We start from the raw sequence: 16,538 nt of genomic DNA on the forward strand, positions 1-16,538 counted from the left end.
GTAGTTATAGAATTGTCATGGAGATGTAGCATACAGCATAGGGAATGTAATCAGTAATAGTCTAATAACTATGTATGGTGTCAGATGGGTGCAAGATTTATTGGGATGGTCATTTAGTAAGTTATATAATGTCTAATCACTGGGGTGGACACCTGTAACTAATATAACAATGCATGTCAAATGTAATTGAAAAAAATTTAAATGATTTCAAAAAAAGAGCACATGGGAAGTAATAAACTTAAGACACTGCTAGTTCTAAGAATTTAAAAATACTTCTACCGATTTCCTGTGATGACAGGCAGCATGTCAGTCGATGCGTTGGAAGTGGCCTGTGTAACTTTGAAGGTCACGTTCCTCAAGTCCATGATTCCAAGGCTCATGTCCTCCAGCATGGCCAGCTCCTCACCTGGATGCAAAGGAGGGAAGGAGGGCTGTCAGATGGAGGGGACCTGCACTCTCCTAGGACTCAGCCTGGTCACAGGGTGAGGCACAAATGGAAGATGACAGAATAAGGTGTTGTGACGAGTGTGAATGTAAGTGAGTGAGAGTGTGGGCGGGGCCTTTCCCAGCCTCTTTACCAGGCAATTTGCTTTTTCTCCCCAAGTAGATACTGCTATGAAACCAACAAATACTCTTTAAATTATTCATTTTTATCTTCTCCGAAGAAATAAGTAAAAATGGAGGTAAGGAGAAAAGAGCCTTTTCAGAGGGCAATTGGGAAATAACTATGGAATTTAAAAATATTCCTACTCTTTAAAAAAAATACTTTTTTTTTTTATTTTTAGAGAAAGAGGAAGGGAGAGAGAAAGAAAAAGAGAAAAACATCAATGTGAGAGTGAAACATCCACTGCTTCCTGTACACCCTCTACTGGGTCTCAAGCCTGCAACCCGCCCTTTGGTACAGAGGATGACACCCCACGGCTGGAGCCACGTGAGCAGCCAGTTCCTGACACAGACACTCTCCTTCTAATGCTTCATGGGCCGCAGAAACGGGCCCACAAGTGCACAGACGTACGTGCAAAGATACATGCCAACACTGTTTCCACAGGAGGGGTTCAGAAACGGCCTCAGCATCCTACAGGAAGCTGGTGCTTAAATAATAATCATCCATCCTCAACTAGAAAGATCTCCCAGATGTTAACGACCAACATACAAGCTGGGGTTGGGGTCACTAAATCGGACTCTCATCTGCTCTGTGTTTAGAGTTTGGAGAGGCTGGATTTATGTGAATCAGCCTGTGTTACAGTGTAATCAGAAAAATATGCAGCAAGAAAGCACGGATCACCTGTGCTCACACTCCCACGGGCCCCTGGTCCCACCGCGGGCCTCAGTCTCACCGTAGGTGCTCAGCAGGCTCTCGAACTGGGCGAGCAGCCCGATGGTGTAGAGCTGCCGCAGGAAGCCGTCGTCGTGCAGGCAGTTCCTCAGCTTGATGATGAAGCCGCAGACGAGAGCCGTCAGCTGTGGGACAGACACTGCTTACCACCGGCAGCGCCCTGACCGAGGCCTCTGCTCCTCGCTCTAACCTGGATCTGGGCCCCAGGAAGGGCGGGCCACGCGGCAGGCTCACTACTCTGCTGCTCCCAAAGGCAAGTTTGGTTTTGGCTCAGCCTCTGGCCTGGCCTGCCAGCACTTACTCCTGGGCTAGAACCTCCTGGAAGCCGAGAACTAATTCCCTACAGTGACAGGGCCTATTTACTCCCAGATCCAGGCCAGCTCTGGCCGGAACTGAGGTGACCACAACAAGGAGCAGCAGCGAGAAAGGACTCGGCCGCTCTGCACGTCTCCTCCGAGGGAGACTCCACGGGAGAAACGGGCCTGTGGGATGGGTGAGGACAGGCAGAACCACCCATCTCTGCAGACTCTTCCCTTTGCTAACTGATGACTGACATTGACGACAGCTGACTTTCATTTAGCTCTTCCTTCTATGAGGACAACAGAAATCGCTGGAACAGTGGTGCGCAGGCTGCAGAGCTGAGCGCCTGCTGTTTTGTAAACAGGAAAACAGATTGCCCTGACAGCCAACAGCTGTCTCCCTTGGTGAAACCCTTAGTGGGGAAAAGGCGGTAAAGAGGCCTGAGCCTCTGGCGCGGGGCAGGAGGAGCAGGGCCCTTCTTCAGGGAGAAGCTGGTCTGGAATGGACCCTCTCCTCCATGCAGAGCGCTGGAGGTTCCTGTGGCCTCCGTGTTAGTAAATGTAAAGGCGCCGGGCAGGGGCCCTCGGCCACCAGCGGCTTCTCCACGGCAGAGGAAAGGTCCGGTGCCTGCGTCTGCTTACGGTTTGGCAGAAGACGGCGTCGCGGCGGTGCTGCAGGCTCAGGTAGGCGGCGATGGTGGGCGCGCTGTCCTGCATGAGCAGGAAGACCATGGCCTTCTTGGCTTTGTCGCTCATCATGGCCACACAGTCTGTGAGTGTGGTCAGCAGCGGGTAAAGCGCCTCGCTCCACTCACCTGTCACAGGGAGACCGCGTTTGAGAGGGAAGACTGAAGAAGGAAGCTCGGGGAGTCTAACAGGGTGCCTGTCCCTAACCCGTACTGCCCTCCCCACTCCACTCCCACCCCTTCTGCACCTAACTCCGCCTGGCCCAATCGGTGCCAAGTTCTGCCTGGACCTGTCCGGGCCGCTAACCTCCCAGCCTGAAGCTTTCCAGTGAGCTCAAATGCCAGCCCTCCTCTGGGACCCTGGCACGTGCCTGGTCTCCCAAACCTACGCGGCTCAACAAATACCCAAGACTATTCTTTCTGAGGAAAACAGCCGGAGAAGACCCTGCAAGTCATGACTAAGGAAGAAAATTATTCTGTCTGTAGAGGCCAAGCCCCTCTGGTCCTCGACCCAAGGGCATCCAGGACAGTGACCTGTTACCTGCTTCTTGACTCGGGCCCTGAGGACAAGGACACCCATCCTGGTCCAGCCTCCGGCAGCTGTGCTAGCCGCTCCCTTCCCATATCCGAGGAAAGATGGTCCCACTCAGCTTCCCGTGTTCTCGGCTCAGACATCCCTTCCTTCTGCACTCTCCCTTCCCCACCCCAGCCTTCCTGCCTGGATCCATCTATTTCTAATTTAGAGGTTTTTAGGACTCTAAGGAAGCTTTGACCCTGAACCAAAACTACTTTTTAAAAATAGAACCCCAGGGGAGAAAACAAAAATGGAAGGAATTTGGGGCTTTGGCTCTTTCTCTTTCCTATTTAGAGGGTATTTAAAAGGGCAGAGATGCCCTCATCAGTTCCATTTTTAATGGATCACCAAACCCAGAAACAGGCACTTGATACCAGCACTGCGTGCCCACCACACACGCAGCCGCGGCAGTGGGTCAAAGCTGGGCAGATGCTCGCGGCTGGGGTGTCAGCCGCAGAATGCCCACAGGGGCCCCGCCCTCCGGGAAGGCCCGGGCACGTGAGCAGTGCATCTGCCTGGGGTGAGCTCCGTCTCAGATAAACAGCAAGAAGGCCTGGCCCTGGCTCTGCTCTCCAGACTCTGTGTTCAGCACTGTGCTGAAAAAGAAATTAGGAAGTGCCTAAAACCTGCAAAAAGACCTCCCTACGCTCAGTGCTCGGTGAACGTGGGTTTCTGAAGATGTAGCTATTCAAAACTTGGCCATGACCTCACTGCATGTGTAGGCCCACTGTAATGGAAAAAGCTGGCTTACATTTAGAAAGTCTACCCAGAACGGTCTTAGCCAATAAATCATGGTGACAAAGAACACTTGACCAACGAGTGGAAAACCTGTCCTGGGCCGGCTGCCACCGAGCCAGGGATCCGTGACCGCTCAGCCGAGTAGGTCCTTCCTGGTAAGATGGGAGCCTGGAACTAAATATCACCCGAGTCTCTTCCTCTAAAACTCTCACAGTCCACGTTTTGTTTCTTTGAATTCTGTTAAATGTATGTCAATTTTCCGCAATGATTAAAAAAAGCTGATGGCAACAAGTTTTAGTGCCCAAATAGTTTGGAAAAAGGTGGTGTTATGAAGACTATTCAGGAAGAAATAAGTCCTTTTAGAGCATATGCTACCAATTTTACTTTCTTTTCACTTAATATGCATATACATATGCAATTAACATGCAAATTATGGCCATTTTAACCTGAAAAATGCTCAAAATATATCAGTGGTCCTATCTGATTAAGCAAGCCCACTCCATGCAGCAGTTTTTTTACTTTGCCTACTTCTCATTCAAAAAGAAAAGTCCGAAGAATAACTCAGCTTTGCTACCTTATTATAATCCACTGACAAAACTGGAGGCTAAAAGCATGGTTAGCAGACATGCGGAGCGTGTGCAGGAGAGGGTGCAGATTGGGCCTGAGCCCCCGCTGCTGTGCATGGCCTGCTGAGTGCTTCACCTACAACCACCTCCTCACCCACCCACCCCGGAGATGGACTGGGGAGGAAACGGGCTCAGCGGGCGGAGGGAGACATACGGGAGCACCTGCCACCTGCACACGCGTCTGACAACTCCTCATGGTTTCTATGACATCAAGAGCTTCCGAGTAGGGGTTTGGTGTCACAACCTTTGGGCTACTTATTACTCCACACTCCCTCAGGTGACGCTAGGTCCCGGCGAAATCAGAGCAGGTCTCCTTTACCGACGTGCACCTCGCTCTGAGGCAGGGGGCCCGCTGCAGGAAGCCCAACGCCCCTTGGCAGTAATCCTCTGACTCAGTACAGGGTGGGAAAGAGGAAAAATGCACGTGGTGGCCGGCTGCAGGCCAGTCCCCAGCCTGACGGGTCCCGCACCGAGCCTCAGAAAGCTGCTACAGCCTCACAATGAGAAACTCCCAAACAGCAATGTTGTAACTCTGGGAGCACATACTGCAAATGCCAGCTGAGTCTTAGAGAGCCATCTGCGTACGACCCTGGGGCGGAACCACGTACCTGGGCTGGATTCTTCAGGAGGGGGGCTGCAATCTGCACAGAAACGGAGGGCAACACGGATGAATAAGAGCAGCACACAGTTCAAGCACCAAACTCAACGCTTGCAGCAACTGCTTCCACAGCTTGCCGTAAGGTGGCTACCCGGACAGCGAAGAGGGGGGCGGCCTGCCTCTTCCCCAACAAGTCACATGGACGTGCTCCGGCCACTCCACGGCAGCCGAGCCCCTCGGTGGTCAACACAGCCCGGCTCACAGGCATAAACATTCATGTTGCTAATACGCCAACATAGAATGCTTTTTGGGGTGAGCACGCTTACATGTTACAATGTGATGGCGTGCCCACGTCCGTCACATTGCATGTGATGGAGCCCCTGTTGGCTCAGGCATCTGGAAGCAAACTTGAAATGAGAGAGACTGACCAGTCAGCCATCAGAGGGCCCACCGCGGAGCACTGCCCGCTGATGGGCGGCACGGCTGCAGACTGCCTGCTGAGCCCACAGGCAGAACCCAGGGGGGAAGGCAGGGCACCGGGACCCTCTCTGTCACTCTTCGAAACGCAAACCAAATACACAACTTCATGATTAGGAGGAAGTCTAGAATTAGAATAGCCCTCCAGATCCCTCAAAAAGTAACAATTTTGAAGTTTCTTGCTAACTGGGTGTGCCACCTAAAAAAAAACTAGAAATCATTTGGGATAAAAGTTTATTTTATTTTGCTGCCTAAACTTTTTAGTTCAAAGAATGCCTCCAGGATATAGAAATACAATAGATCATTTCAGATCCCCAAGAATGGCTGGGACCGGCTATGGGGAGATTCAGAACCTGTGAAACTGTCCAAAAGCCGTGACAGGGGATCCTCCCCCTCTTGCCATCTTTGCTGATGATTTCTTTCTCTGGGCAAAGGGGACAGAAATAGAGCCAAGCCACAGGCCTCTGGGAGCCAGCCTTTGGACTCACTGGTAGAGCCATCTCCCTCAGACGGAGGGACGCCTGCCCGGCGTGGAGATGAGCACAGCGACTCTCCCACCTCAGCCCGACTGATAGCACGGCCAGGCCTGGAGGAAAACACAGATCTCTGCCTTCCCAGGTCAGAATAGGAGGCCTGGGAGCCTGTTTGTGACCCGTGGTGATCGCAGACAGCTGGATGGCGGGGGTTAAACCGGCTGGGTGAAGGCTCTTCAAAGGGGAGAGGGAGTGGTCCCCTGGGGTACTCTGGGACCAGCTGCTTGTCATAGGTCATGGTCACTACGGACTTTCTCTCATTTTAACACATAATTTCAGGCACACAAACCTGAGTACAACCCACAGACCTCCGCTTCTGGACAACCTGGTCCTGGCTTGAAGGACTTTTGGGGGAATGAGGAGAGCAAGAGAGTGTTTGTGTAAAGGTAATGGAAGTCACAAATCCTGGCATGGGGGCTCGGGGGTCACCTGTAGGAAAACGGGGAGAAGAGAGAGGCTTATGGAGCCTGCAGTGGGTCCCGAGGAGTCCCCTCCCTTCCCCTCGCCCACCAGGCAAGGCTCTGCTCAGCTCTGCAGGAGGGGGAGCTAAGAGGCAGGCAGCTCCTTGGTAAAAGATGGGAAAGGAGGACCCGGGATGGGCAGAGAATTGGAACAGAAAGTAACGGTGCCTTTCCAAGAGCAGGGAGTTTGTAGGCAGTAAGTATGCAGGAGTGACTCGGGCCACACACCTGCCCCAGGAGCACCCTGGTCTCAGGAGTCACGCCAGGGCCCTGCTTTGCCCCGGGGACATGAGGGGAGGAAAACACGGGCCCCGAGGTCTGCTTCTCTCTGACCCCCCTGCTCCTGCTGCGGTCCGAGGCGCGGCCCGGCCCGCGCTGGGTGTCCGGGCTAAGGGTCACGGGCAGTTCCCTCCGAGGCGGTGGTCCACACGTCCCTGTGAGCGCTGGCGGCAGCTAGCCTCCCTCAGTGCCTCACATTCCCACCACACACCGCTCATTCGTGTGGCACACACAGTCACAAGTCAAGTCCTAAACATGCTCATTTAAATCACTTTAAAGTTGCATTTAAATTTGCCTACATTTGAACAAACACAGGTTGTATCTAGAAAAAAATTACGACATTTAAGTTATGAGTGTAACAGTTAATCTTATTAAATAAACTATCTCCTGCATTTTAAAAATTCAATAAATTACTTTTTGTATCTGCAGAAAAACTTAAAGCACAAATAAGACAATATTAAAGAGAAATGAGCGGTGAGTTTTCAGTCATATTTTGAAGAAACACAACTTACATTAAAAAATGAGAACACAGACAGAAAGTTCCATGAACTGCGCTGTGAACCGCACAATGGAAGCGCGTTCAAACAGGCCCCAGTGCGGCAGACTGCAGGCGGACAGACGGGAGAGCACCGTCCAGTGCGGGGCTGGAGAGCTCTGAAGAGCTGCCCAATGCAGATGAAAAGTCCTGGCTGTGGGAAGCCCCCCCCTGCACAGCGGGGCCTCACTTCCTGTGGCTCACACCCCCAAGGGGAGCCAAGAGGAACAGAGGCCCGATCGCAGCCTGGCCTTTTCCTGTGAGAGCCGGAGCCCCGAGCTGCGGGGACAAGAAGCCGGTCGCGCCATCAGGCGCGAGGCAGGGCCGGGCGTCTGGCTGTGCCCTGTTCCCGCAGACAGAGATGCTTCCTGAAGTGCGCTGCTCCGTGCCAAGGCCCTTCGACCCTCAGAGCCCGCCCTGGTGGTGAGCACGGGAACCTAACTCAGCTCAGAGGCACAGGAGCAGGTGCCACCACCAGACCGAGTTACCACACGTCCCAAGGCACCGTCTGCTGGGCGAGCGCCCACTTCTGACAACTGGCCTCCCGACAAGTCCGCTGGGCCGCCAACAGCTCTCCTCCGGCTTGTCCCTCACCAGTCACCTGTCCCTGGTTCTCCCAGCTCCTGGCACAATACTATAAACAGCCTCGTCAGAAATGCATGTGCATTTTGGCCTCCTCCAGCTTCTCAGATTGGTTCACAAACCAGGAGTCCAGGAGCCCGACCGTTACTGCTGTGGCAGCACGGCCCAAGAGGCCCTCAGCCCACTGCAGCCAGGCTGCAGATCACACGCAGGCTCCGTGGGCATGAAGCCCACGGCACCTCTGCCCTCACTGCCAGCTGCTCCATGCACGGCGACACCCCCTCCGCCGACAGCCCTCCCTGCAGTCTGCACGGGGAAGAGAACACGGAGTCGAGACACAGACAGACGCGGCATGAGGTGGAGGAAGCGAGATGGGAAGCGTGATGCATACGCACGTGTGGTCAGGTGAGGATGGCATGCAGCAGAGGGCATGGAGGCGGGCATGGAGGCGGGGCGTGGTGAGGAGGGGGCATCACAGAAGGGGTGCTCCGGTCGGATCCAGTAGGCGCGGCTGCTCCGGTTACCTTTCTTGCTGGTGCCGCTGCCCGAGCAGGGGAAGCCGTCCTCGCAGCCCTCACCGAGCAGGCGCTCCTTCTGCAGCAGCTTGTCCACCCGCTGGATGATGCACTCCAGGCTCTTGTCCACGTTCAGCCACACTTTCTCCTTCCAAAAGCAAAGGAGCCCATTTTGGTCAGCTCTCCAACAGGAAAGACAGAGCAGATCACAAACCAAGCCAGCCCCCAATGACCCCACCCACATCACGCTCATTAAAACACAGGTTTAGAAATACCGATAGGATTCGTCATTTCCCAAACACAATGTAAGTTGTATTTGCTTTCCGAAGGATGGATCAATGTCCCAGGTTGCTAGTTTTAAAATGTGGAGATGTTTGCGAGGAATTGTCATGGAAGCCAGGCAGGGCTTCCCAGCACCTTCCAGCGCTAACACAGGGCGGCAGGGCCGAGCCGGTGTCGCCCGTCCTCGCTCCCCCACGACCTCCTGGGTCACACAGAGGGGCCGCGGTCTCTTGGATGGAAGAGAATGGAAACAGTTGACCCCTTCAGAGGGGGTGGTGGGAGGAGGTGAGGGACGCCCGATCAGATCAGGGCTGAAGCAGCGCTTGCCCAGTAACTCAGTAACTCAACCTCTGCTTCTCAACAGCCAGACACACGACAAAACATGCTACGGATCCGCTCTCAGGCACAACTCTGAGGACAACGCTATGTGGTGTTGGGCGAGCGGGTGGGGCGTGGCGAGGGCAGAGGCTCGAGGAGAAATCCGCCCCTTCCGGCCGGGTCTGAGGAGGGCAGCCCTCGGCAGCCCCGCCCCTCACATGGGCACAGCGGTGAAATCCTGCCTCCCTCCCAACATCAGGTGGCCCCGCAGCCGTCTGGAAGGGCCCCGGAGCTTATCTGCAAAGGCCCTCCGGAGGGAGAGCCAGGGGAAGTTTCCAATCTCAACCCAAGCTCAGCAGCGCGATGCGGGCGATGGGCAGCACTCACCCACTCCTCCTCGTGCCAATCCACCTGCAGGGAAGACCGGCTGTTCCTGCCCGTCCACCTGGCCATGAGCGTGTCCTGGTCGTTCCTGAGCATCACCTGCTCCTCCTCAGTCGAGGTGGGGGAGGCCTTGGAGGCGATGTAGTCGGGCCGCGCGGCGTTCAGCCCATGGATGGCGCTGGCCAGCAGCTTGCAGTCGCAGACGGTGACCAGCTGCCGGGTCTGCAGGCACAACACACCGGGGCCCTGAGCTCCAAGCCAGGGACTGCCAGGCCTGTCCTCCCTGAGAGCTCGGACCCATCTGAGCCCAGCACTGCCCCCCGCCCCCTCCACAGCCTTCGGGACGCCGAGCCTGGACCACCTCGTGATCCACCTGCAGACCCTTAGCCAGATTCCTCCCAAGGAGCCTGGAGGACATGGGAGGACGAGGGGCGGGGGAGGCACCTGACATTACTCAGGGAAGGGCCTGAAGAGAGCCCCGCGCCCCAGCCTTCCAGGATGCAGGGCGGTCTGTCCGCCCAATCCCGGGCGCCAGCCGCACTCCGCTTTAGAGACGGGAGCCTGGCTCCGCACCCACCTCCGGAGCCAGCCTGGCTCGGGGCGCTCTGTGTGCGGCGGGCGCTCGGCAGCTCCCTCTCCCATGGCTGAGGGCTCCCAACCTCCGGGGGACCCATGGGGAGGAGGGAATGCGCTCTGCTCAGGAACAGTGCTCCCCCACACAGTGCTTACGGCCGGGGCAGTGTGAGCAGTCTCTGTGCGCGCAAGGGACAGAGAGAGCGGTCATTTGAAAACTCATCACCCATCAAAAGGATCTGAGGTACCATGTCCTAGTGGTACTCATGTGTTTTAAATCAGGATCAAACTGCCATCAATGAAAGGCTGGTTTACTGATGATCTCTAAGCCAATAAAATATATTATTCTTGTGTTATGTCTGTATAATAACTCGCTTTCTCTTTTTTTAATTCCAAGTACAACTGAACCGTGGGGAAATGTGCTGAGTAGGTGGTTACTAAGAAAACGTGGACCTGTCAGGCCTTAACAGTGACTGCTCTGGACCTGCTGGGAGACGCCTCTGCAGGGAGCAGCGGGGCTGTCACAGCCTGGCCTGGCCTTGGCCTGCCCCGTCCAGGCCTGTCACCACAGGCAAATCCCCCGCACCTGGACCTATGGGAACTGGATCTGAAGCCCAGATCACCCCAATGTCACCCACTGTGTGATCGGCTCTGGGCACCCTCTGCCTCAACCAGGGGAGCCCCGCCCACACACCGCAGCGCCGTCCTCCTACCTTGTCTGCCAAGATGGCCAGTGTCCTTTCGAGGCCAGTGGCAGACCTGTCCTTGGCCGCCCTGGAGAGCCGCTCTGCGTAGTAGCTCACTTGGGTTTTCAGGGTGTTGATCTGGGCGATGATTTCCTTGGCTCTGACGACGTCCTGTGGGATGTAGACGATGGACTGGCAGCTGGACGACGTACTAAGAGAGGTGAGAACAGGTCGATGAGGCTTTCGCGCCCCCCACCCAGCATGCAACCAACACAAACAAAGCACTGTCTCTCTGGGACGGGTCCTGGGAGGGGGATGTCACAGGCGGTCCTTTCTGTCTGTATGGCAGAAGCTGAAAATACTAACATACATTAAGCCTCCTATTGTTTGTCTGTATCTGTATTTGGACCATGTGTAGGGACCTTGTGCGCAAATATTAAACCAGAAATTCCCTCATCTGTCGAATCTCAGCAGGACTTAAGTGGAGACACGAGGTCTGCTGGTGCCCAAAGGGGTCCGTTGTCATAGTGAGGGGAGACTTCCATGGGTGCTAGACTTTGCCAAAAGGATCCTTGATTTTCCATTGGGCCAATTGGGACTTCAAGCCTGCTGTGCCCACACACAGCTCTCCTCCCTCCCAGGTCTGAGCCCAGCAAACCCTCAGAGACCGGCTTCCTCCCTCCCCTCCCCTCTCCAGGACTTCCCCACACTGAAATGGGAAGGGGCAGAGCGTGCCACGCCAGAGGCCGCCCTGGACACCGGCTCTTGTCAAACCTGGGAGCTTTGGAAACCTGCGTCTTCCTCCCACTCCGCTTCCTCGCCACCAGGCAGTGTGTGTATCTTTGGATCTGAGGTCAGAGCTACAGCACAGCCATTGCCAGACACAGATAAACACCAGCCTCGAGAGCGGCCAGCGTCCCGGCAGCGAGGGCCTGCTGTCATGGCGGCCCTTCCAGGCAGAGATGGTAAATTGTACGTCTCTCAGCTAAGATCCCAAATCAACCCAATATTATACACAGGTTTTTCACACTGTGTGTGGAAGCCGAGGAAGGCAGGGAGGGGAAGGATGAGGCGCCAATGCAGAGGTCTCTCCACAGGTGGGCGTCGTGGGCTCTGGGTGTCCCTGCTTCACTGAATGAGGGCCCTGCTGGTTCCCTCAGAGCAGCCCACCAGGCTTGGGGGACGAGAGAGAAGGTGGAGAGCTACACCCCGTCACCTTCTCTGGAGATGGGGGTGATCTGGCAGGGCTGAGAGCCTCCCCAATGGGCTCTTTCCAGGGCTGGCTACTCATTATCCAAGTCACCATAAAACGGCCCGCCCCTTCCCCGGATGAAGTATGGGGTGAGCATGCAAAAAGAAAAACCCAAAGCACCCCGAAGGAAAGCACACCACAAGCCACACACCACCCCCGAGACCTGCCGGAAGCCATGCAGCAGCCGGCGTGGTCGCTCGAGTGCTCACGCGACCTTCCAACCTGCAATCCCTCTTCCACACGAAGAGCTGCCGTGTCAGACCATTCGATCGTCAAAAACAATCTCAGACAGAATTTAAGGACCTCTAATCCGCCCAGTCCCCGGCATTTAGAGTGCACATGTAATGTGTGCTGTACACAGACACCCATGTGTGCGCCTGAGTGTCCACTGCCACACACGTGTACCTGCCCTGCGCCCAAGAGAGGCGTCTGGGCCTTCTGCACGGGGAGACGGTAGCTTCAAAGAGCTGCCATTCGGGGTGACCATGAAAGTGTGAGCACGTGTGCCCATGCCCGGTCCTCCCTGGGAAAGCCGAGGCCTGAGCCTGGCAGGCTCCTCGGGGCTTCCTGTGCCAGACGTCCCGGAGCCCAGCATCTCAGACAGGGCCCAGCCCCAGCCCAGCCTCGCCCGCTCGGCGGGGGGATCGATCCCAAAGGCTGGAGGTGCCTCCGGGGCTGCCAACTGAGGAAGTGCCACTACAACGCCCGTTGTGGGCATGCCCGGGGCCCGGAGCAGCAGGGGAACCCCAGGCAGCAGACATGACGGCTTTGGCTGCCATCTAACTCTGGCGGAAAGTCACTTAGTTATCAGTTCTTGGTTAATACTGATACTAATAACACCGTTTTAAAATATGTCTAAACTATTAAGTATCATGAAAATGTAAGCTGGCTTCACTCCCCAGGTGCTGGTGAGGTGAGGTGGAGCTGGAGAGGTCTCAGCGCCCTCGGTGTGGTCAGGGCATCCCGGCTCCGAGCGCGGCCTGGGCTCCCAGCCCCGGGAGAAGCAGAGCAGGTCTGCCCTCGGCGGAGCACAGCAACAAAGGCTCCATCTTAAAGACAAAGCAGGCCCTGGGCAGGCTATTCATCGTCCGAGAACATTGCGGTTGGAAGGGAGCGGCGCCGGGGCCTCCGCGCCAGCCGCAGCGGCCGAGGCTGAGGCACTCTCGGGGGAGGGGACAGACAGCACAGGCTTCTCTGCATGAGAGCAAGACCAGACAGACTCTCCACAGACAGAAAACTCACCAACACTCCTCAAAACTGCTAAAGAAAAGAACCAAAATGAAATATTAGCATGTGTTAGCAAACACCAGATGCAAAACAAAAATTTAAAAGCCCGGTTTTGTCAAAACACTTGAATTTGATGGTGGAAGGACAACGCATGAGCCCGGTGCTCATCCTGACAGCCTCGCCAGCACCTGTGGGCGCGGTGCGGCTGCACCTGAGGTGTCAGTGAGGAACCCCGCCCCCACCAGTCTCTGACATTAGCAGGACATTACACAGAAAGTCATAGTATACATTTGAAAATACCACCGAGGCATATAGGGGCTGAGTGTTCTGAAGTTAGCACGCGGTGTGATCAGGCATGAGCACGCCGACCTGCCGGGGACGAGGACAGCCGGGAACACCCCTCTTGACGGGCTTTTCCCTCCAGGGCCCTGTGCCACCCTCAACTCACACGCTCACACTCCACACTCCCCATGCAATGGTGTGACACACACGGATCTCTGCTGGCTGTGCAGCTGTCACATGTCCAGAGACATACGAGGCAGTGGGCCCACAGCGGGCTGGCCATCTGGCTTGTCTGAGCAGGAAGGGCCTTGGAGGGGATGTGTCGAGGTGGACAGGCTGTCTGGAGCCTCCCCCTCCCAAGGCCGGAGCTCCCCTTCCAAACCAGGCCCTTGCTGCTCCCCCTTCTCCCGCCTCCAGGGCAGCCTGAGCCCCCATCTGCACGGACACGCCTCACAGTGCTCCCTCCCTCCGCTCACCTGTCCCCTCAGCCTCAGCGCCATGGCCGGGGACACTCCTAGCTGCATCCCCGCACCTGACCTTTCAGCCACCCCTATTCCAGGCCAAGGTCCGTGTTCTCCAGCCGCGTCCTGACTCCCGGCCACGGCAGCACAGAGCCAGGCCAGGGCCTCGGGCTCCGGCGCCTGCTAACACTCTCCATCTGACCCCGGGAGCGGATTCCCTTGCCATTCCCTGGGCCTTCTCTCCACCTTCCCACAGACCAGTGGTCGGCAAACTGCAGCTCGCGAGCCACATGTGGCTCTTTGGCCCCTTGAGTTTTTAGCAAAGGCCAGCTTAGAAGTCCCCTAATTAAGTTAATAACAATGTACTTACCTATATAGTTTAAGAAATTTGGCTCTCAAAAGAAATGTCAATCGTTGTACTGTTGATAGTTGGCTCTGTGGACTGATGAGTTTGCCAACCGCTGCCTTAGACTGTCCGTTCCCAGGGGGTGTGACCTTCCACTCCGCATTCTGCAGAGGCTGTTCCACCCAACCTCAGCTGCTCTTCCCGCCGCAAAACTGCCTGCAGCCTCCGCTTCTGCCTGCAGCCTCCGCTTCTGCCTGCAGCCTCCGCTTCTCCACGCCCCTGGCTCCCTGCCTGCTCCTGCCTCTTCCACCTTCTCCAGAACCAGCTCGGCCCATGTTCTCCTCTGTCTGCCTCACTCACTCCCATCTTTCCTTTAGGCCTCAACACATTCACGTCACAATCGTCCTCCCCAAGCCTGAGTCTTTCATTCTCTATTTCAGGTCCCAGGATCTCACCGTGTCCCCGACACTCACCACCTCCACTTCCTCACTCCCATCCCTTAACTGATTTAAATCCTGACATTCTGGAGATCACCTCCCCCGGGCCCCACACACTAGCTCGGATTCACAGGTCCCTTCCCGCCCCCCCCTGCTGCCCGCTCCACAGCACCCTGTGTGCTTGCTCCCACGCACACACTGCTCACTCCAGGCCACTCTGCCAGCCCCACCCCCTGCTCACCAGCCACGGCCCCACTGAGGCCACTCTCCTCCCGCTCCTCTCCCCAAAGCACCGCTCTGAGCACAAGGGAATCTGCTCTGCGCCGCCTGCCCCACCTGCTGCCTGGCAGCTTCCTGCTCGGCGCCGCAGGTCCTTTTGGGAACGGGGAACGGTTCCCCACAGCGCCCCTCAGGAAGGAGCAGCCTCTCCCAGGCTCACACCCCAGGACGCTCACTGATGGCCAGGGACTCTCGGGACAGCAGCGCCAGCAGTCCACTGAGGGCAGCTGCCGCCAGGAGCACCGCCTGCAGGTGATGTCAGTGTGCAGGGAAGGACTACTGACCAGTGGCCCGCCCGCCCGCCCGCTCAGTGCGCACACAGAGCAGTGCAGGGTGTGTGAGGCAGCCTCTCACCACGCAAAAGCAGGCTAAGGGCTGGATGCTTTGTGGTCATATTCTAATTTTTTTAACCGAGGGAGCATCAGACAGCTAAACAAGGACCATGAACACCCCAAGAACTTACTGTTTCTTGGTCTCTTCAAATTTGTGCAGCTTTTTGCGGAGGCCTCCTGATTTAAAACCTTGGCAGTGAGCGGCTGGCGCCCCGATGGTGACGATGTCGTAGCTCTGATCTGAGTGACAGAAAGCTCCTTCGTTACTGGGCTTGGGCCTGTGGAGGAGCCAGCTACAGGATGTGCACACAGGTCTGGGCCTGACGCTCCCCCAGGCCCACGCAGACCACACAGCCTGGGCTGTCCCGAGGCCCCTAACCTCCCAGGGTGAAGCCACACGGGCCTGGAGGCAACACACAGCCTGCATCCTACGTGGGGAGGATGCCTGACGGGCAGCTTCCTGCCACAGAAACACAGGAAGCTGGGCGGGGGAGAACGAGAGGAAGGGCTTTGTGCTCGGAATGAAGACCTTACAAAGGCCCTGAGATGTGTCTCTCATCGAGCTGCCCAGCAGGACACGCAGGCACGGCTGGTGCAGATGTGGGGCAGCGCAGGGCCCACGTGCACAGGGGGCAGTGACGGGGGTTCCACAAGAGGGACCGCAGTTACCTGATCCTCCATCGTCCTGAACCCTCATCCTCTGTATGTGCAAGTTTGTGGGAACAAATTCCAACTTTTTATCTGCTTTCAAACTGCTCGCTTTAAACGAGGGACCTAAGAAACAGAATATTCAGAAAACCAAGGGCATCAACATGTATCCCGCACCCACGAACGGCAAGTAGGAAGGGGTGCGGTGGGGGTGCTGCTCAGAAAGCAGGCTGGGGGGGGTCACAGCCCTGGCCATTCCGAGTTGCCTATGAGCGCCTTTCATTCCCAGACACTGAGGGCGGTGGCGCGCAGGCGGCCGGCTGGCTCTGGTGCTTAGGTGGGGAGTGGAGGCGGGAGGCAGCCTCAGGAGGTGCCTGCCACCCGTGACTCGGCTCGTCAGAGAGGCTGACACAGGAGGAGGCTCTGTGCTGCAGGCTGCCAGCAGCACTATAAAAAGCAAGGCCCACGCCGGGACTGCCTGCTCCAGCTCCGGAGGCTGCCATCATCCAAGACCTCGGGGACTGGCTCAACCAGAGCAGCACTTCTCAGTTCTGAAAGTGATGACAAGGTCTGCTCACACCGGGCTGTGGGGATGGACAGGCGCTGGGCAGCACCAGTTCTGGCCGCTAGAAGGCAAACTCACACAGGCCCCCCTGCACACACTGGGTGGTCGATGTTGTGTGACCAACATCTGCGATCTGATTTCCACAGTCAAAATCTGTAACTAATACAGGAACTCCATGTCAGAAGAGAAAGGAATTACGCTGGCAATCAGAGGGTAGAGGAGATAAA

General features: G+C 56.3%; 1 protein-coding gene across 15 annotated transcripts in view; it reads right to left on the bottom strand.

Moving 5' to 3' along the window:
- The window catches only part of INPP4A (inositol polyphosphate-4-phosphatase type I A), a 107,035-nt gene that overhangs the window by 16,688 nt on the left and 73,809 nt on the right, over positions 1 to 16,538 (bottom strand). For 3 of the 15 annotated variants that reach the window (XM_036454095.2, XM_036454090.2, XM_036454091.2), the window contains exons 12-21: positions 15,768 to 15,872; positions 15,230 to 15,338; positions 12,977 to 12,994; positions 10,510 to 10,693; positions 9,227 to 9,445; positions 8,120 to 8,387; positions 4,868 to 4,900; positions 2,278 to 2,450; positions 1,338 to 1,461; positions 280 to 406 (exon numbers count right to left, since the gene is read on the bottom strand). In XM_036454095.2, the coding sequence (XP_036309988.1) occupies positions 280 to 406; positions 1,338 to 1,461; positions 2,278 to 2,450; positions 4,868 to 4,900; positions 8,120 to 8,387; positions 9,227 to 9,445; positions 10,510 to 10,693; positions 12,977 to 12,994; positions 15,230 to 15,338; positions 15,768 to 15,872 (1,360 nt within the window). The remainder of the gene's footprint in view (positions 1 to 279; positions 407 to 1,337; positions 1,462 to 2,277; positions 2,451 to 4,867; positions 4,901 to 8,119; positions 8,388 to 9,226; positions 9,446 to 10,509; positions 10,694 to 12,976; positions 12,995 to 15,229; positions 15,339 to 15,767; positions 15,873 to 16,538) is intronic. The other 12 variants (XM_036454096.2, XM_036454092.2, XM_036454103.2 and 9 more) reach the window with 8 other exon arrangements.

The sequence above is a fragment of the Pipistrellus kuhlii genome, unplaced genomic scaffold (assembly GCF_014108245.1).
Source record: "Pipistrellus kuhlii isolate mPipKuh1 unplaced genomic scaffold, mPipKuh1.p scaffold_m20_p_27, whole genome shotgun sequence".
Lineage (NCBI taxonomy): Eukaryota > Metazoa > Chordata > Mammalia > Chiroptera > Vespertilionidae > Pipistrellus > Pipistrellus kuhlii.